Here is a 20,170-nt window from a genome sequence, read left to right as displayed (position 1 = left end):
GATACTTGCAATTTTGAGATATATTAGCTGCACAATAAATTTGTAAAATAATTACACAACAATCTTATTGTGTCGTACTCGAACATTCCCCTTTTCCGGTGCTCAAATTTTATTTGGCGTGATGCTATAATATTTGATAAATAAAAATGAGTTTTTTTTTACCAGAGGACCTTAGCTTTGTGGATAGGAGCGAATATTGTTCGATATATAGCATTACTTTAAAATCTAAACGGGGTTTAAAAAAAAACAAAAAACAAAAAAGAAAGGAAATTCTTAGCTGGAGCCCAGGACCTATCCAGGATTGGGCTCCATCTCCCCCCTACTCGGCCTGAATTGGGAAAGGGGCCATTAATGAACAAATTTATAAACACAACGCGAGCGAGGAAGGGAAAGGCAGGTGCAGAAGCCAAACTGCTATTAGTAGCTTCCGAAGCAAAATCCCAAACTCTGCTCCGCTGCGATCGGAGAGTTGAATGGCGTCATCTTCGAGCAGCGGACTGACATTCAAACTGCATCCACTGGTGATAGTGAATATATCAGATCACTACACTAGGGTTAAGTCTCAGATGCACCCGCCCATAGCGGCCCACGCCAACAACAACGGCAACGACGCTGATGCAGCCACCTCGCCTCCGCCCCCTGCACCAAGGGTCTACGGCTGCGTGATAGGGGTGCAGAGGGGACGCACCGTCGAGATCTTCAACAGCTTCGAGCTCCTCTACGATCCCTCCTCGCATTCCCTTGACCGCTCCTTCCTCGAGAAGAAGCAAGAGCTCTGTTGAGTCCTCTTTGCGATTTATATCTTAAATAATTCCTTTCAATTTCGTATTTTCATTAGCTCTCTTTAGGGTTTCTGAACCTTTTATCTTACATGACAATGGACCAGATAAGAAGGTTTTCCCCCACTTCTATATACTTGGGTGGTATTCTACTGGCAGCGATGCGCAGGAATCTGATATGCATATTCATAAAGCCGTGAGTTCCGATATTTTCTTAAAGGCTTTGTGGTTTGTACTCGCACACACTAATAAGCATGTTTCAAAAGTCTTTTATATGAATATCTATGTTATAATCAAATACCTGGCGTCCCTTAAATGTTTGGCCGTAACTGTTGTTTTTAGTATCGTCTATTCTTTTGTCCTTTGGCAATGTTCTTGGCAGTTAGGAAGGTCTTACTTTCCGTGAAACCATATCAATGTTCTCTTGTTATCTCTTTTTTATTATATTTGATTGAAACACATAAGTGGCTGCATGACCATGGTGACTGCTCCCCTGGACTAAGTGATGCAGAATTGTCCTGGGAATTGGCGTTAGATCTTTTTATATCCAAACGCTTAGCATTTGACTTGTGATGATGCTCAAAAACTACTTGAGGAAGACAAGGGCTTGGTGTCTGTGACAGTGTATTTTATGTTGATTGCCAATGTCTGATTGCTACTTTTTCGGTTACTCTCACAGTGGTGCTAGTTTGCCGTGCATTAATGGCGAATCTGTGCAATGTGAGTTTTTTTTATTGATTTAATTGTCTTCTTTAATGATTTGACTACTCAGTGTTGCCATCTGGCTTTAATTTGTAGTTTCATTATGGGACAGCCATACTTCAGTCCATGTTGTGGACTGAAGATTGTGCGGATGTCGCTTGCATTGCACGTCTTTCAGATTTTGTTGTAGATCAAGCTCTTAGAAGCTTTTCTACAATTTCATGACTCTCCAATGTGTCAGTTTTTTATTCTGCTCTTTATCTTTATATTGGATCTTGTTGTTTTCCTATATTAGGTTTGCGTATTCCCATTGTTCATTGAAAACTTTGTTGTGGCATGTGCTCAGCTACTTTATGCATTCAAGTTACTTTTCGCTGAGTGTAAACTCCAATATATGCACTTATATATTTAGTTAATCGTAATGAACATTCTTTTGTAACAGTTGATGGATATTAATGAAAGTCCTGTTTATGTTCTTCTCAATCCTTCAATAAATCATGCTCAAAAGGATCTTCCAGTCACAATTTTTGAAAGTGGTATGTAACCTGTATGACCTCTTATTGAATGTGAAATTCTTCTGAGAAATGCTGTGAATATCCAAACATTAAAAAGAGAAATCATACTTCACTTCTCACTACCTCTCTTCTCATCTTTCTCTCCCCATTACTTTATTTCTCATGATTTCTTATCTATCCAATTTGCCAAACTTAGTGTTAGTTTAATTCTTAATGGTCGAATGATCTGCTGGTGACCTTGGTCAGAGATTAATTCCTTTGCTGAATAACGCGTGTTCTCTACAATCTTTTTTATTACAAAAATTATGTGGTTTTTACATGCTTTTCTATTTCCTGGTGGGATCACTTTTTTTATTAGCTTTTCACTTGCTAAGTATACTGAGGTGATAACTTCTCTGTTCTATTGGGTATTGATCTTTGCAACTCAGAGCTGCATGTCATAGATGGGATTCCACAGCTTATTTTTGTTCGTTCAAGCTACACTATTGAGGTTAGGCATTCTCATTCTTCTGTACCAGGTTTGATCTAAACAATACCAACTAGGTTATACATTCACTTTTCTTGTGGGTACTTTAAAGACAGTTGAAGCAGAACGTATTTCAGTTGATCATGTTGCACATCTTAAACCATCTGATGGAGGTTCAGCAGCTACTCAATGTTAGTGCTCCACTCCCCCTTATCTTTGTTATTTTTACATATATCAATAAACGTCATTTAGGATATTCTATTCTCTTTCTTCCACTTTGTATCTTTGGACTGCGGCCTTGTGTCCTCTCTGTTGATTAATTATGATGTTTTTCTTGTCCGTTTTTCTCTTTCTAGTTAGGTGTTTCCTTTTTTATACTCCCGGTATACTTATGGGTGCCTTACGCTTATAATAAGATTGGTTTATCACTTATCAAAAAAAGGAGAAGGAAAGAAGTTCTATTAGTTATATACTTGCTCCATCCCAAAATAGATGGGATAGTTTCCTTTTTGAATGTCCAAAAATATATGGGAGTTTCCAAAAAATAAAAGCATTTATCCATTTAACTTTTCATATTGCTCTTAAATTTGAATCCACCTTTCTTGGTCCACCTGAGCCATTTTAGGAAGATTTCTTATAGCTTTTTATTGAAAATTAGAATGTGTCATTTGCAAATTTTCATCTAGAGAAGTTTTCTTCTTTTGTGATTCATATCACTATAACTTGGGTTTGATTGCAGTGGCTGCTCACCTTACGGGCATACATAGTGCCATCAAGATGCTGAATAGCAGAATCAGGGTACTTCATCACTATCTTCTTGCGATGCAGAAAGGTACATCCATCTCTCTCTTATACATAAAATTGGTATTAGTCAAATATATATTATTAGTCAAATGAAGATGAGAAAAATAATTAAATGTCAAAATAAAAGCTACCAAAAATTATTAGATCAGATCTCTGAAGAGGGAAAAACATGTCTTTACCTCTCACTTTTGCTACAAAGACCACCTTTGATGTTTACTTCTTTTGAGGACCTCCTTTACTCTTTTTCATCCTCTTGATGGCATTAAAGCTGTTACCCCTGAATTCATATAACTGCTTACTGGAACTGATAAGGATCAATCTCTTACTTGCGTTGCGTTCAGTTAAAGACCTAGTGTTGATATTGATTGCACTTGTATTGCTGATCACAGGTGATATCCCTTGTGAGAATTCGTTGCTAAGACAAGTATCAAGTCTCCTGAGAAGATTGCCAGCTATTGAATCAGAAAAATTTCAAGATGATTTCTTGATGGTGAGTGCTACTGATTTCTGGTTGGGATGTTCATCAAGATAGGCACTGGTGATGCATGTGCAGTAATACTAGGCATAAATCAGACGTACCTATAAAAGCGAAAATATGTAAATCAGACGTACGTATAAAAGCGAAAATATGCAAGAATTTCCACCCCAGATACCTTGTAGACCAGAGTCTCTCCATATGCAGGAGTGAGTTTGTGCCTGTTGACTTAATTTTCTCTGATTGTTGTGCTTGAAGAAGAGCGATTAGTGATGTATGGCAGTTGTGTTTTACTGGTGTCATTGTGGGCAAAATATAATTTATATGCCTAATTATGAAAGTACCTATAACGCTTGCCTAATATTTGAATATAACCATAATTAATGCCTCCTTTTTCATGTTTGCTATTCTAACAATTTTGTTTTGAGGAGGCACATGATAATATATAATCAGGTGATACAGTATTCTGGACATGCGTCTACTACCATGCCCTGTCCGTGAGTGTTATTGGCGCGTGAGGGTACATTCCAACGTCTATCGTTGAGGACTTCGTGGTTTTATTACTTTGTTGATTTAGTGATGGGTTATTTCTATGTCGAAGCAAAAGCTTTTGAAGTTTTATCTGAAATTGGGAACAAAGGCATTCGTTTGGCTGAGAGGAGCAAAGGTGTCTACCAAGTAGTGTGTTTGGGTGAGCTGACAGTGGGGTGGCTATCAGACGGTGGAAGAGCTAATTAGAGGAGATCAGAAATAGGATTTCTGTCGGACTTTTAGAGCGGGTAATACAGTGCACGTGCCACAGCGGCGAGTGAATAGCCAGGGGAGATTCATGGAGATCTTGGAATATGGTTCAGGAGGGCAGTGGAGCTTTGCCATTATTCCGGAAGCCCGAGAGAGGAGTGGGTGAGTTAGTTGTGGTGTTCAGATGAGGAAGGTGGTGTTTGGAGGAGGATGTTGCCAGTAGTAAGTATAGCAAGAAGTAGGAGGATTCTCTATTGATGTTGAGACTTCAGGAGAAAGGACGATGGTCATTTGTGGAGGTTCTGGTTGGGAAGGGACAACCTTACAAGAAGGTGCCGGTGAGCAGGCGTATGGTTGGTATTTTAGGAACTCAAAAGGAAAGTGTGAAGAAGGATTAGCCGTTACCCAGAATTTCTGGAGGACAGGATGGTGGCGACAGCTTGAATTTTCCATCTTTGGACGAGGAGGTTCGAATAATGTTTCATTTTGTAAAGGATTTAATACTTTCCATTAAGAAGGAAGTAGAGAGATTAGAAGTGTCAATTTTATGGAGCTGGGTTTGTTGATTCAGTGAGTAAGCCACAGGAGGCAATAAGTCTCTGGGTTTGGAGAATAAAGAAACGGGCCTAAAAGATATAGGCCAAATGGATGCTGAGGTTATGGGGCGGATATGTGTAATAAGCCCAAAGGGGCAGGAGGGTCGCAGTCCTGGATTCTGAGGTTTACGTGGCGAATATGAGTAAATAGCCCAAAGGGGTGGGAGGATCGCAATACATGGGAGAAGGGGATTATCCAAGGTTTTCCAATAAGGCGAAGGTGACGGTAAGTTCTAAAGCCAAGTCATGGTTGACGATAAGAGAAGAGGCTGACCGGTCTCAACCAAATACTGAAAGGCGAAATGGAAAGTGAAAGCAGGAGAAGGGGTGGGTTTGAGTATGGTCAGTAAGGAAGACATTTCTCCGATAGTGCCTAGGAAGAAAGTTACGAGTGGCGAAGTAGTAGAGGAACAGGCTATTTGGGGATCGGCAACAATTCAGACATCAATTGAATTAGATGCTGGGGCTTTTGAGTCTTGTACAAATAAGACCGAAGGGATTTTGGGGTAAATGCGGGGAAGGAATTCTTGATGAAATTCCGGTAAGATCGGAAATTGCTCAGGAGAGATTGAAAGAAATAGTTGCAATGTTGGGTGCTGCTCAAACAAGAACGAAGGATTTTTTGGTATCGGCAAGGAGGATGCTGAAATTCCGGTAAGATCGGTAATTTATCGAAAGAGACTGAAAGTAATAGCTAAATTATTGGGTGTTTCACAGAAAGGAACGAAGAACTATTTGAGGTTGGTGGGGGAGGAGTTCAGCGGCAGGAGGGTGGTCTGGTGATACAAGGGAGCAGCTTAGGCGGGCCTATGGAAGTGGGGATGCTCTTGACGAGTGTTTTGGAGCAGAGGTTTGAATCTAATGTGGGGAACTAAATTATATATCAGGTGGTAGGTGGAGAACAAAGTGCAGGACCCATGTTGAAGTTAAATTCTGGGAACTCTCTGGAGTTGTTGGAGAATGGGGTGGGGGAAGGAGGTTTGGAGGGTCAAAATTGAGAAGAGATGAAGGCAAACTGTGTGAATGGAGATGGGTTTGCTCCATCTTTGGTCGTGGTGTCCTGTTCGATTGAGGTGAGCAAGGGAGTGAGATGCTGGATATTCAATCACTTCTTGTACTTGGGGAACAAGGAGGGTCTTATTCAATGACTTATGATTGGGTGGTTGAGAGGGTAAAAAACTTGTCAAGTAGTTACAATGTCATGCGAAGGTTTTGAGGATCAATTGATGGCGTTGTTCACTGCGATTGAAGCTAGTCGGCATCAAAATTATTATGGGTGGTGTTTCAGATTTGAGTGGGAAGATAGGTAAGAGAGGAAAGTCATGAATTAAAGAGATTGATGTGTTTAGTGAATTATGATGCCAAGGGAGGTCATTCTCATAGAGTGACAGGGAAGCGGAGGGGTGTTAAGTATTCATTATGAAACCTAAGATTGTTTCATCGAATGTGAGAGACTTGAATAATGAGGAGAATAGGGTGAGTATTAGAGGGCTACTGAGGGATTGGAAAGCATCTACTGTTTACTTGCAAGAGACAAAAATGGAGGTTATTACAAGGGAGGTGGTACGTAGTTTGTGGGGTTGTCATCTTGTGGATTGGTCTTATTTGGGTACAAGAGGGGCATCAAGAGGTATTTTGTTATTGTGAGATAGGCAGGTGGTGGAGAAGATTGAGGACTATGTGAGAAATTTTGTGGTAGCATGTTCTTTCATGTGTTATTGAGAATTTTGAATGGGCATTTGCAGGTGTGTATGGTCTAAATGTTGATGTGGAAAGAAGATGTCTTTGGGATGAATTGGTTGGAATTATGAGTTGGTGAGAGATGTCATAGCGTATTGGGGGTATTTTAATGCAGTCTGGTGTCCTTGTGAAAGATCAAGCGATCCCAGACAGTAACAAGCGATGGTGGAATTTTCATAATTCATCTTTTTTCATGGCCTCATGGACATTTTGTTGGTAGGGGGAATTTTACTTGGTCTAACAATCTAGATTAGGGTGCATGGTCTATAATTGATAGGTTCCTACTATCTCCGAACTAGGAAGAATATTTTTCAAATGCATCTCAAAGACGCCTTCCTAGAATCTTTTTAGAGAATTTTCTGTTGATACTGGATTGTAGGGTGGGGAGCAGGGGCAGTAGGTATTATAAGTCTGAGAATATGTGGCTGAAGTTAGGGGGTTTTGAGGAGCTAGTAAAAATTTGGTGTGTCCTATAGTTATCAAGGTTCTCCTAATTATGTGTCGGCACAAAAACAGAAAGCATTGAAATCGGATTTGAAGGTAGCAAAGCGGAAGGAGATGGGGGATGGTCTTTGTGAGCTGGATATCATTGTAGAGTAAAGACCTTTAACTGAAGATGAAAGATTGAGGAAGGAAGATATCTCTAGAGAGTTGGAGAGGAGTGCCTTTGAAAAAGTGAGTTGGAGACAAAAATAAGGGGCCCTTTGGTTGAGGTTGGGAGATAAAAATACTAAAGTTTTGCATCATTTGGCAAATTTGCATAGAAGAGATAACTCGATGGAGTCCCTAGTTGTTAATGGGACCATGACTTTTGATTCCGCATGAGTAAAGGAACATATTGTGAACTTTTACAAACAATTGTATGTTTAACAGTATAATTGGAGACCAAAGTTGGATGGCCTTTCACTCCTTTCAATAGATGTGGATGAAAGAAATTGGATGGAAAGAGAATTTGAGAGTAGTGTTGGAGGTGGTAAGAAATTTGAAGGTGATAAGGCCCCTAGACCAGAGACTCTTCTAGTGTGTCCTATTAGTTTAGTGGGTAGTATGTATAAAATTATATTTAAAGTCTTGGCAAACAGGTTGAAATTAGTATTGGATTAGATTGTTTCAAGTTCACATAGTGCATTTATCCGAGGTAGACAAATTCTAGATTTTTTATTAGTGGCAAATGAGTGTTTGGATTGTCAGATTAGATCCGCGTAACCGGGAGTATTGTGTAAATTAAATTTGGAGAAGGCCTATGATCATGTTAATTGGGAGTTTTTGTTATACTTGTTGAAGAGATTTGTCTTTGGGGAGAGATGGCAAGATTGGATAGAGCATTGCATAACTATGGTGGGGTTTTCCATTCTCATTAATGGATCTCCATCTTTTTTCTTTAGTAGCGTGTGTGGATTAAGATAGGAGGATCCGTTGTCTCTATTGTTTGTGGTTGTTACAGAGGCATTGAGTAGGATGATGTCTATTACTGTGGACGGTGAACTCTTATCATGATTTTTGGTAGGATCGAGGAATCATGAGGAGATGATTTATAGTTTGCAAATGATACCTTGATTTTTTGTGATGCTAATTGTGAACAACTTCGTAACTTGCGGTGCCTCTTCTTATGTTTTGAAACATTGTTGGGGTTGAAGATAAATTTGTCCGAGTCAAAGATAGTTCTTTTAGGTGATGTGGGTGATGTAGTTCTTGGATGTGGAGTGGCTTCGTTGCCGATGAAGTATTTAGGTCTTCCTTTGGGAGTTTCTTACAAGGAGGCTTCTACCATTTGGAATGACATTATTGAGAAAATAGAACATAGGTCGGCGGGTTGGAAAGATGTTTTATCTAAGGGAGGCAGGTTGACTTTTATACAAAGCACTATGTTTACCAATATATTATGTCTCTTTTCCTTATTCTGGTAGGAGTAGCTCATAGACTGGAGAAACTTTAGAGGGATTGTCTTTGGGGGTCTTGGCGATGAGTTCAAATTTCATTTAGTGAAATGGTCATGTACTCCGATAACTTGAGGGGGTTTTGGGGGGTGAAAATTTTGATTCAGTTTAACCGAGCCCTTCTCGATAAATGGCTGTAGCGGTATGCTACGGGGAGGAAGGCTATGTGGAGATCGCTGGTGATCACTAAGTATGATAGCTTGGGGGGAGGTAAGTGTTCTAAGGAGGTTGCGAGACCCTATGGTGTGGGAATGTGGAAATGAACAAGGAGGGGGTGGAAAGGTTTTTCTAAATTTGTAAGGCATGAGGTGAGAGATAGATCTAAGGTATGATTTTGGCATGATTTATGGTGCAGGCAACAGCCTTTGAAGCTTTCCTTCCTGGAATTATTCAGTATTGCTCGTTGTAAGGACATTTGGGTGGCGGATTGGGAGATGGAAGTGGTCTTTGCTTGTTTTGAGTTGTATTCTCAAAGAATAAGGCAAAGAGTTGAGGATAAAATTTGTTGGATTCCTTTTGAATGAAATTGTTTGAAGTGAAGAATTACTATCATGTGTTTTCTACTCCAATAAGTTCTCATTTTCCTTGGAAGAGTATTTGGAAAGTTGAGACTCCCTCGAAAGTGGAGTTCTTTGTGTGGATGGTGGCTTTAGGAAAAATCTTGACTTTGGACAATTTACGAAAGGGGAATATTGTAGTGAATTGGTGTTGTATGTATAAGAAAAGTGGAGAATCTATTGATCACCTTTATTCATTGTGAGATTGCAAGAGTTATGGAGTTCACTTTTCTAGTTGTTTGGTGTTACATGGGTTACACCTCGGAGGATGAGAGAGTTGTTGGTGAGTTGGAGAGGACAAAAGGGACACCGTACTGCTTTGGAAGTGTGGAGGTTGATTTGTGTTTAGTGTGGTGATTTAGAGAGAGTGGACAGCAAGGAGCTTTGAAGATAATGAGACTAGATGTTAGAGTTGAAAAAGATGTTCCAATCCCTGTACACGTAGATAGTAGCATGTAATAGTTTGTGAATTTCTAATTTCTCGTTTTGTTCTTCTTTTTATATATACTAAGGGTTCTCTTATATACTTCATGTGTACTAGGGTTGTGCTCTTTTGTGCTTTTAATGGATTTGAATTACTTATCCAAAAATTATTGGTTTTATCTCACCTTTATTTTGGTGTGTTTTCCCCTTTTTATAGGAATACAATGACACATTGCTGATCACTTACCTAGCCATGTTCACCAACTGCTCAAGGTACGATGGCATTCTGGCACTGCCTTTGTTTCTTTTTCATGCAATTTTGATGAAAAGAACCGGGTTTGTGTATTAATTTATTTGGTGTGATCAAAGAAAAAGAAAAACTTTAACTCTTGCAGTCCAGTGGGTTTGGGTTGGGCTCAAGACAAGTCAAGCATATGCAGTAGTGAAAAACATTTGGCTGAATTGGACCTGAAATCCTTTTGGATCTTGATGAGGATAATTATAAATTTTTTGGGACAATGGCAATTATCTTGTTTCGAGATAAAGTGAAGTAGGAAGCTACTTCAGTCTATAAGAACTTATGATAAGCCTTTCCACATGAAAAGCAGTACCCTTATCTTATAGTTTCTACTAAACAGGAATTGTGATATTATTCTCCATAGTTGGGTTAGAGCAGGAAAGTTTATAATATTATTGTCATCCAATGATGTTGTGTAACAGAATTTTGTTCTTAAAACCTGAAGGGCTGCCTACCTAATCCTAGAACAAATGGATTTGCTATAGTTGAGTGTCTATATTGGAAAATTATTCCTCCTGCCTTCATACCTGTATGCTTTAATGGTGTGCAAACCTAAGGTTTGGCGTGTGGGAGTTTGCGAGAAGTTAATGGATTTGAAAGGCATTGAATTAAATTTATTTTTTATTGCTTTCATGATATTATTTCCCATGCATCTTTTAATATGTAACCCTTCCTTTTTCTCCCACAGCACAATGAATGAACTAGTCGACAAGTTCAACACTGCATACGACAGGCATAGTCGAAGGGGTGGACGCACTGCTTTTATGTGAAAGCCACTCGCTCCTCTCCGGCAGTCGTGTGGGACTTCAGTTTCCTTTTTGTGTGCATAGCACATAGTAAGCTTAAGATTCATATTGGTAGGAGCTTAGGATCTAGACAAATCAGAAGAGGTAGAAATATACAAGGTTCTCTTCATTTTTTCCTGCCTTCTTTGGCTTTGTCTACCATCAAGTATGGTCTTTGTGAATCGGTGCTTTGCTGTTTGTCTTTGGTGCGAGCTTATTCACAAGTCACATCCCATTTTTGGTAATGAATTTTATTTATTATACACATTTCCAAAAATTGTGCCTGTTTAATTGTGACGCTGCCTTTCATTGGGTAATGTTTGGCCTGATTGAATGAAATGCTTGCAGAGATTGAATTAGCTGTATAATTTGTTAATATAAATAATTGAAACAGTCGATGCCAATAAAGCTGCTAATTTTATGCATTGGAAAACTTTTACTAATTATGCATATTATTGGTAAAAAATATTTGCACAATATCGTTGTTGTTTGTTTGTGCTTGTGCTCACGGGTTGGTGTTTTTTGTTCACGCCTTTGCTTTGGGAAGTCTGGCTTTCTTGATTTTCTAGATAAATTCTATACAACTGCAGGAGTAGGAAGAAGTGCATGGAGGTTTTTCACCTGCCCCTTTTTAAATAGAAAAAAAATTGAACGATGCTCTGATTCAATATCATTCCCATGTTGCCCATAAGCGAATCAAGCTATGCAGTGAAGCGGTCTGTAGTATGTAACTTTGAAAGTATGTTGGGAGCCACAATCCAACATGTTGAGGTTAACCTTCAGCACCAGAGAAGGCATAAATTAAGAGGGAATGTATCAAATGAATAACGCGACCCTATTAATTCTTAGCACAAATGTCAAGAACCGAGGCCGCCAGTAAAGGCGGTTAAGCAAGGTGTGGATTTAAAACAACATAATAACAAAAAGCCTATAAATACAAAAATAGCAAAACAAGATCATCACAATATCGGAAGGGATGAACTAAGGCTACAAGCATGACTGAACATCACCGGCGCCGGCCCGTGAAGACCACAAAACAACTGACAACAGAAGCATGAGAAGGCTGGGATGAGGAACGTACCCACCACATGTTAGTGAGTGAGATTCATTCGCTAGCGCATGCAAGCCATGCTCCGGTGCGTGGATGTCCAAATAAGTCCCGGCGCAATGTTGATAGAGGCGGAAGAAGACGGGGAATACGATGAAAAGGTACATGTCGTGCTAAATTTGGCTTAAGAATGTAGATCTAACTTCGAAAAATTCGACTTGGGATAATATCCAAATTTGGCGAAAGGCACGGTAGAGGAGAGAGATGGCTAATGAAAGCTATGTTGATGGTAAGGAAAGTAGATAAAGGGCCTCCAAAGGGGCAGATAAGGCTAGAGAAAACTCTAACAGGATAGGAGCCTTAAAAAAGGCATAAGCAAAGAGGGAAAGGAGGAGGAGGAGAGAAGAAAGAGAAGATGACAGAGCTTCCCTCCCATGGCTTTTGGATCTGGAGGTTTTTCAGAGAAAAAAGTTTTCGGGTGAGCGGGGAAGATGCTGTGAGAATTTTAGTAAAATTTCCAGGAGAAAACTTTAAATTAAATCCTCCCGGTGAACTGACTATACCTCAAACAGACACAGGTGAACATCTCTGCCCAGCTACAGCTCCTGAGCCGGAGCCCAACCCCCACCTTGGCCTCGCGGGGCTATACTTTCTGAGGAAAAAAGCAAACAATGGGGGATTTGTCCTGCATGATTTCTGAGGGAAACTATGTGCAGTTGCAACACATCTATTATGGTAAAAAAAAGGGGGGGGGGGGGGGGTGTGGGGGTGGGGGGAAGGAATTCATTAACGCCAGAATCAAGATCAACGATAATCCGGTCCATGAAATTGCCATCCATCATGACATCCCATTTCACAGCCATCCAAACACAGAGTCAGCCATGGTCGCTCCCTGCAAATTTCAGTTAAAACAGCAGTTCTTTTGCCGGTCAAACGCGTGTGCCCAATACCAAGCCAATGTAATCCAGGGAATGAAGGCCTCTTCAGTGACCTCATTGATTCAACAGACAAGCCAATGCAATTAAAAAGATCAAGCCTTCGAAGTAGTTTACTTTCATCTTGGAACCTTCTCTTCATAGCTAAGGCTTCCACTGATGAATCAGTCACATTAAAGCAATACCTAATACATAACTCGGTAATGCCTATACCAGCCTTAGCAATTGTAAGTATTGCTTTATCTGATATTCCTGGCATGTGTCCCAAATCCAGGGCTGACAATGATTTGCTAATTGTCCCTCCACCATGGAGCAAAAGAGAGAGTCCTTCATCAGTTACCCTCTTGCAGCCTCTTATACACAAATGTGTAATCGGTGGACTACCCTGACCAAGAATAGATAAACCATAGTTGGTAACGTCAGCTCCCGAGAGATTCACTGAAGTCAATCTATGAAGACAGGAAATGGAGCTCAGGCAGGAATTTGCTATACTCTTGCAGCCACATAGGTCAAGCACCTCCAAGCTCCTAGAACAGGCCAGTTTTTTCACAGTTTCGCTGGTTATAAGACTGCATGACAACAATCTCACCTCAACAAGGGGACAAGGGACCCCAGTGAGATCATGAAAGGCCAAGTCTGACAAAAATAAGGCATTACGGACTTCAAATTTCTTCAACCTCTGGCAGGAGTGTAGAATTGATGCAAAGCCAGCATCACTAACTCTAGAGAACCCACAAAGTCTCACTGACTCTAGACCTTTGCAGCCCTCAGAAAGGAGAAACATGCCCATATCATTTATTCTTTTGAATGACACTTGGTGATTCCGTCTACTCCGTATAAGTGAGAGACTTGTTAAACGATGACAAAAGCCCAAGGACTGAAGCCCATTGTTGGTCAAGTCGTGGTGCAGTAATGGCTCCTTATGTGGTCTGTCTTCAAGATCCAGCTCTATCAAAAGAGGAAGAGAGTTGGTGATCAAAATGATTAGCTCATCGGATATAATATCTAAGACCAGTGACAAGCACTGCAATGAAAAACCCGCTGTTAATGGAGAGAAGGTGATGCAAAAATCAGCTGTCTCAGAAAAAGTCCTATCAACTTGAAGTTTACTTATGAGCTGGATCCCATCTTGCTCAAGCACTGGGTGTAACTTCAGGATTCTGAGAGTTTTGGGCAGGAAGAATTGAACAGACTGGAAAGCACTTGCATCAACATCTGTTCCTCGAATCTTTAGACAGAGTGACTGAACCAGTATGAAAGAGACACTTCAATTCTTTTAGTCAAACATGGTTGAGCTGACAAACATACTTCCTCATGTGTAAGTCAAAATATTTTGAAAGAGCATCGACGGAGAAGTAAAGTAACCATCTAAAGAAAAGGGTTGGGTCACTTTATCTTACCTCCAAGTACAAGCACCCACTAAGCATTCGGGCAAGGTTACTCTTGAATACTTCAGGTGATTCCTGCTCTACCAATTCCAGCATAAGCACCCTGACATGAAACATGGGAAACAAAAAATAATTTAGAGATAAAATGCTTCAGGTGTTAGTGCTTGGATGGTTTGCTACTGCAGTTAAAAAAATGTGTCAAATGAGATGAGCTAATAGAATAAGATTAACAAGCAAATAGCCTTAGTCTTTGCCTGGGAACCTGTTCTCCTTATCCTCAATATGTTTCTAATCTATGTCCTGAAAGCAGATACATAATTCCAAAATTGTTTTCAATAACTGGTTTCAGAAATAATTGAGTTCTCATACGCCACAGAAACTATCCAAAGTCTAAAGGAGCAGTGACTTGCATGGGGAATTGAGTGTGGAAAAGTCTCATCTCAGCATCAAATTCTCGTTTTCGTACTTACTAAACAATTTCACATTTAGTGGAGCGTCTCTTGTGGCAACTTTTAAACATGATCCCTTTTAAATGTGTTGCAACTCTTTCAGTTAGTAAATTTTGTCAATATAGGGATAAGTATGGGTTCTTTAGATAAAATAAACTCATATCAAACTCCTATTCTTTTTTAGGATTTGTCAAGATGTTCATCAAATTAGGAATAGGGCCTACGTATTACTTATCGTTGTTCCCCATTCCTGTGATTGTGGCTAAGAGACTTGAGAGACTACAACGGGATTTTTTTTGGAGTGGCATTGGGGATGAGGTAAAATTTCATTTAGTAAACTGGCATACAATTTGTACTCCAATTAAGGAAGGTGGTTTGAGAGTTTGAAATTTGATTCAGTTTAGTCGAGCTTTATTGGGGAAGTGGATGTGGAGATTTGTTCAGGAGCAGGAGGCTGTATGGAGATTGGTGATTGAAGTTAAGTATGGGAGTTTGAGGGGTGGTTGGTGTTCATTAGCGGCTGAAGGTCTTATGGTGTGAGTGTCTGGAAGTATATTCGAAAGGGATATGATATTTTTTTATAAGTTTGTGCGATTGGAGGTGGGAGATGGGTATAATGTACGATTTTAGCATGATTTGTGGTGTGGAGATAGGCTCATAAAGTTCTATTATCCAGTTTTGTTCAGTATTGCTCGTTTTCCAGACGCTTGGGGTGGTAATTTGTCTTTGGTAGATGGAGTTACACATTGGAATGTTGTCTTTACGTGACTTGCACAAGATTGGGAGGTGGAGATGGTCCTTTCATTATATGAGCGTTTGTATTCTCATCGGACTCGGCATGGAGCGGTTGACAGGTTAGTGTGGAGTCTCTCTAAAAGGGGGCATTTTGAAGTGAAGTCTTTAGCCTTAGCTAGTCAAGAGGTTGTCTCTTTTCCTTGGAAGAGTATTTGGCGTGTTAAGGCCTCGTTGCGGGTGTCTTTTTTTGTGTGGACAGCGGCCTTAGGATAGATATTGACGCATGACTACTTGCGTAGGCATCATATAGTAGTGGTTCAGTGGTGTTGTATGAGCAAAAAGAGTAGGGAATCCATTGAACACCTCTTACTTCACTGTGATGTTGCACGGGATATCTGGAGTTTTTTCTATAGGTTGTTTGGTGTGGAGTGGGTAATGCCGCAACAGGTGCTGGATTTGTTGAGTAGTTGGAGCAATTCGCTTGGTCGTGGTCAAGTTCAACAAATTTGGAAGCAGGTTCCTTTGTGTGTTATGTGGGGTATTTAGCGTGGGCGGAATGCACGACATTTTGAAGATGTAGAGATGCCAGTGTTGGAGTTGTGTCGAAATGTGCTTAATATGTTATTTGTATGGGTCTCGCTCATACCCCGAGTCGTGTTATGTTTGTATAGTTTTTAATTTCCTGCTCCTTTGTTTCCTCTGATTATGGGCACTTTTGTATATTTCTTGTGTACTAGAGTTGTGCCCATCTGCGCTTTTTAATGATATGACATTATTTATAAAAAATAAAAATAAAATAAAAAAAGCTTTGTATTTGTTAGATTAGAAAATTGGTCGGAGCCTTAATGCATATAAGGAGCTCACTGTTATTAATAAAATAATCTCATTTGTGATTCATTAAAATTGTTTATGTGGAGGACTTGGCTCCCTCGCAATAGCCAGAAAATTTCAAAGGTTCATTTTTGTTTTCTGTCATAGCTTCAATACAGGTTCCAAGACAAAAACTTCGGTCAGATCTGTACTAAAGTGATGTCAAAGCCTAGGAATGGAGGGATGGGCCGAGCAAATGGAGCACACCATGCAATCGCTTTCCAACGGACATCAGCAATTTATGGAACGACTTAGCCAGTTGTTTCAATTGTTGCCAAACCATGGAGGGCCTAAAACTATACCAAAAGTAGGAGAAACTTCCAACGGGGAATAGGAGCAATGCTAACCGGTGCAATACCAGTCAATCGCACCACTCATTTCCTAAGAACTTTTAATTTGGATTTTCTATGATTCAACGATGAAGAAGATCCAAGAAGTTGGTTAGGTCAAGCCGAGCAATTTTTTCAATATCATGGCACACCAATCGACGAAAGAGTAGCACTCACATCATTCCACCGGAAGAAGAGGCCCAATTGTGGTATAAATTGCTATGGCAGGAGGAAAGAGGAATGTCTTTTTTTCATATAAGTAAACCAATTTATCAAAAGCACAAAGGGACACAACCTATGTACACATGGAGTATACAAGAAACACCCACTTAGGGAGAGGAAGAAGAACACAAATCTAAAAATTCTTGGAAATTAGAAAAGCAAGCACAGTTGGTAGCAGCCATCTACCCATAAAGTGCTTTGAACATTATATCTTTTAACTCTACCACAGTGTTCTCACAATCTTCAAAGTTTCAAGAATTGCGTTCTCTCCATATACACCACATCAGGCAATGGGGGCTCATCCTTCATGCTTCTAAATTATAGTGACTATGAATCTAGCCTCTCAAGTTAGCCAATAGCTCTGCCAACCATAAGGGCATCACCCAAAAAGACGAAAAACCGATACCCACAAGACTAGCAACTTCGCAATGGAGCAAAAAGATGATCAATGGATTCCCTGCTCTTCCTGCACATGCAACACCAATCCATTACTATGACTTGCCTTTTTCTTAGATTATCCAAGGTCAGGATCCTCCTTAGGCACTACTATCCAAACAAAGAAAGCCAATCTTGTAGTCACCTTATTTCTCCAAATGCTCTTCCAAGGGAAAGCAAGGGGGGAGGCAGTGGTTAAGCGCATTATAAAAAAATCTAACCTCGAATGTCCGCCTTTTTTAAGGGAGTCAACATATACTACCCTTGCCTCCCCGATTCGACCTGATAGAGTACAAGAGATTGAAGAAAGAGGTTACTATCTCCATCTCCCAATGCACGGATCTAATAAAGGTAATATTCCACTAACCGATGTCGTTCGAAAATAGCGTAACCATCAAGGACTCCTTAAAATGGGCAAATACTGAACAAAATCGAGAAAGTTTCCTTTAAGGTTTGACTAGACCCATCTTAGACCCATCTTCCACCTTAAATCTCACGAATCTAGAGAAATCCCCCCATCCTCTCCCAATGTTTTTCTACACCCCCCTCTCCCAATGTTTTTCTACACCCCCGCACATAGGACCCGTACACCTCATTGGAGCACCACCTACCCCACATGATCTCATATTTAGTTTCCACCAACAATCTACACAAAGCTTCCCTTTTTGTGGCGTAACTCCAAAACCATTTCTCCAAGAAAGCTCAATTAAACCGAATAAAGTTCCTAACCTCCAAACTTCATGTGGAAAGCAAAGCACAATTCTTGGACCAATTGACTAGATGGAACTTACGCTCGTCACCGACTCCGCCCGGCAAGAAATCCCGCTGCAATTTCTCAATACAGGGTTGTCGTGACATAGTTAGTGGCCAGCAAACATTTCCCTCAACACAATCGTCAATATGTTCCTATTGTTTGTTGTAATGGGGCCCTCGTAACGCATCCAGCGGGCTAGGGACCGTCAATCGGTGACTTCCCTTGGGAAGGGGGCTAACCTATCGGTACTGGTCCTCGCCAGCCGACAGGCACAGCCCAACTCGAGGGGTAAATTGGCCTTGCTGGGCCTAAGGGCCGATGGGGCCTGACGTAGACCGAGGCCCAAGTGGGCCCTTGGCAAATGGTATCACCAATGATAAAAGAAGGCAATGCCTGATTTAATCATCCATTTGTCTTAGAATTGAAATTTTGTTTTTTGGGCAAGTTAAATAAAATGTTAAGTAGCACATGCGCATAATTACATTGCACTTGAGAGGCCTAGTCAGCTGACTCTGATTGATGTGCAAAAACAATGGTATGAGAGCAAAGAACATGGAGGCAAGAATGGTTAGGGGGAGTCTGAGAGGATAGGGGGTTTGGAGAAATGCCAGAAAGAACGGAAGACAAAAGACGGTGAATCAGATAGACGAAGGTTAGGACAACCTCTGCCCAGAACTCTCGAGGAATAGAGAAAAAAAGCGCATGAACTTGAGCTGTCTCAAAAATTTTGCAATGCTTTCGCGCAGCTTCTTCATTATATTCGGAAGTATGCGGGTAAGAATACCGATGAAGAATAAGTCGAGAAGAGATACAAGACCCTGGAAAAAAGAGGAGGTGTACTCCCCCCCTGGAGAAGTGGATAACTTTGATCTTGGAAAACAAATTATTTATCTACTTAGGCAGATTATGTCTCAGATCGCTTTTTCAGAAAGTAAATAAGGGTCTATCTAGTCGATGAAGGTCAGGCGCCACCCTTTGACTACAAGGGGAACTCCAGGGGATTGAAAGAGCACCCCCCGTACCCCTCTCCTCGAAAGCTGGAGCACTTGGGAATCGAAATCCGACATAGCCATACCCCGAGCTATCGGACAAGAAAATTCGTTTTCGCACCTGCTTACTAGTGAGCAGAGTCTCTTTGAAGCTCATTGAGAGCAAGAAAAGGCTTGCCTCAGAGTTTCAATTCGATTTGTTTATCTAGTGAGCAGAGTTGATACAAAAGTGAAATTGGGGTGATACCTTAGATTGGGGCAGGTTTCCCCGATGGAAGCAAGAATTTGATAAGAGAGCAAAGAGCAGCTGAGAAGATTCAGCTCCTGGAGATGCGGACCGAGGAATCTCCCCAGAGACGAATCATCGAGGCGGAGGCAATTGAGGGTGAGGCAATTAAGGCCGCTGCACCTGTAAAGAATGTGAGCCAGAGTCTGGGCATCCGGAGAAAATGCCTGCCATTACAAACAAATTATAGTCATTCACAAATTGGGTTTAAACTCTTGGGGGGGGGAGAAGAGTGAGAGAGAGAGAGAGATATACGGATAGATGGAGAGAGGAGAGTAAGGGAAGGGCTTGGGAGACGGAGAATCGGAGGGCTCTGCTGACACATGCCACCGAGCAAAGCGTCTCCGTGTCCAACTTCAGGAGCACCTCTTTTACCATTACCCCGAATGGAACTGCCTCCAACTCCATCTTCCTCCTCTTCTTTCAGCTTTGCCTACGGCTACGGAGTTTTTACATTTCTGCAAGTCTTCTTTATGGGTCTTTCTGCTAAGAAAGCAGCCCACTTTACGGATCCAGTGGGCCATTCTATGGGCTCCTCCCAAGAGCAAGCTCTCTCTCGTGTTTGCGTGCTACGTATACTTTCATAGTTTCATGGTTGTGCCTGTTTTCTTATTTTTCTTCTTCTCTCATTCGTTTATGGGGATTGATTAACACAGATTTTTATGAAATTAAGTCTAATAGAAATAGTTAGAGTAAATTAGTATTCATTATTAGTAGTAGTGATTTGATGTGAACCAATTAATACAAAACATAAGAATGGATAGGTTGGCTATTTCGAGTGAGCCATGAACTCCCAAAAACACTGTGAGACTGTATTTTACTTAACAAAATTCAACATAACATATATTCCATAATCCTTCCTTTAAATACACAATAAAGCTAGCAAACTTCCCATAGGAGTATAACTCTATT

The 20,170-nt window shown here is 40.6% G+C and overlaps 2 protein-coding genes across 3 annotated transcripts; one reads left to right on the top strand and one right to left on the bottom strand.

Annotated features, from left to right (window-relative positions):
* Positions 1-339: 339 nt before the first annotated feature.
* Positions 340-11,095, top strand: LOC133874727 (COP9 signalosome complex subunit 6a). The gene is made up of 9 exons (XM_062312606.1): positions 340-777; positions 887-975; positions 1,924-2,017; positions 2,425-2,486; positions 2,575-2,653; positions 3,202-3,294; positions 3,656-3,756; positions 9,953-10,008; positions 10,722-11,095. Exons 1-9 carry the CDS (start codon positions 474-476, stop codon positions 10,801-10,803), a joined length of 960 nt encoding a protein of 319 aa, XP_062168590.1. The 5' UTR covers positions 340-473; the 3' UTR covers positions 10,804-11,095.
* Positions 11,096-11,584: 489 nt separating this feature from the next.
* On the bottom strand, positions 11,585-19,791 carry LOC133874726 (F-box protein At-B). 2 transcript variants are annotated; one of them, XM_062312605.1, is made up of 5 exons: positions 19,514-19,791; positions 19,220-19,425; positions 14,202-14,292; positions 13,912-14,044; positions 11,585-13,749 (listed from the first exon to the last, which is right to left on the bottom strand). In XM_062312605.1, exons 1-5 carry the CDS (start codon positions 19,664-19,666, stop codon positions 12,671-12,673), a joined length of 1,662 nt encoding a protein of 553 aa, XP_062168589.1. In that variant the 5' UTR covers positions 19,667-19,791; the 3' UTR covers positions 11,585-12,670. The 2 variants fall into 2 exon arrangements, with proteins under 2 accessions (XP_062168589.1, XP_062168587.1); XM_062312603.1 differs by having other exon boundaries at positions 11,585-14,044; positions 19,514-19,790.
* Between the last annotated feature and the right edge of the window lie 379 nt (positions 19,792-20,170).

This window comes from Alnus glutinosa, chromosome 8 (assembly GCF_958979055.1).
Source record: "Alnus glutinosa chromosome 8, dhAlnGlut1.1, whole genome shotgun sequence".
In the NCBI taxonomy this organism is placed as follows: Eukaryota; Viridiplantae; Streptophyta; class Magnoliopsida; order Fagales; family Betulaceae; genus Alnus; species Alnus glutinosa.
The sequence above is the reverse complement of the archived record's forward strand: the minus strand, read 5'-3'. Positions and strand labels throughout refer to the sequence as shown.

Coding starts and splice junctions, on each gene's coding strand:
- LOC133874727 (XM_062312606.1), top strand. CDS start 474: ATGGCGTCATCTTCGAGCAGCGGACTGACATTCAAACTGCATCCACTG. Junction 2,018..2,424: donor AGTCACAATTTTTGAAAGTG/GTATGTAACCTG, acceptor TTTGCAACTCAG/AGCTGCATGTCATAGATGGG. Junction 10,009..10,721: donor ATGTTCACCAACTGCTCAAG/GTACGATGGCAT, acceptor TTTCTCCCACAG/CACAATGAATGAACTAGTCG.
- LOC133874726 (XM_062312603.1), bottom strand. CDS start 19,666: ATGGAGTTGGAGGCAGTTCCATTCGGGGTAATGGTAAAAGAGGTGCTC. Junction 14,293..19,219: donor GAAACCTGCCCCAATCTAAG/GTATCACCCCAA, acceptor GTTTCATGTCAG/GGTGCTTATGCTGGAATTGG. Junction 14,045..14,201: donor GTGGGTGCTTGTACTTGGAG/GTAAGATAAAGT, acceptor ATACTGGTTCAG/TCACTCTGTCTAAAGATTCG.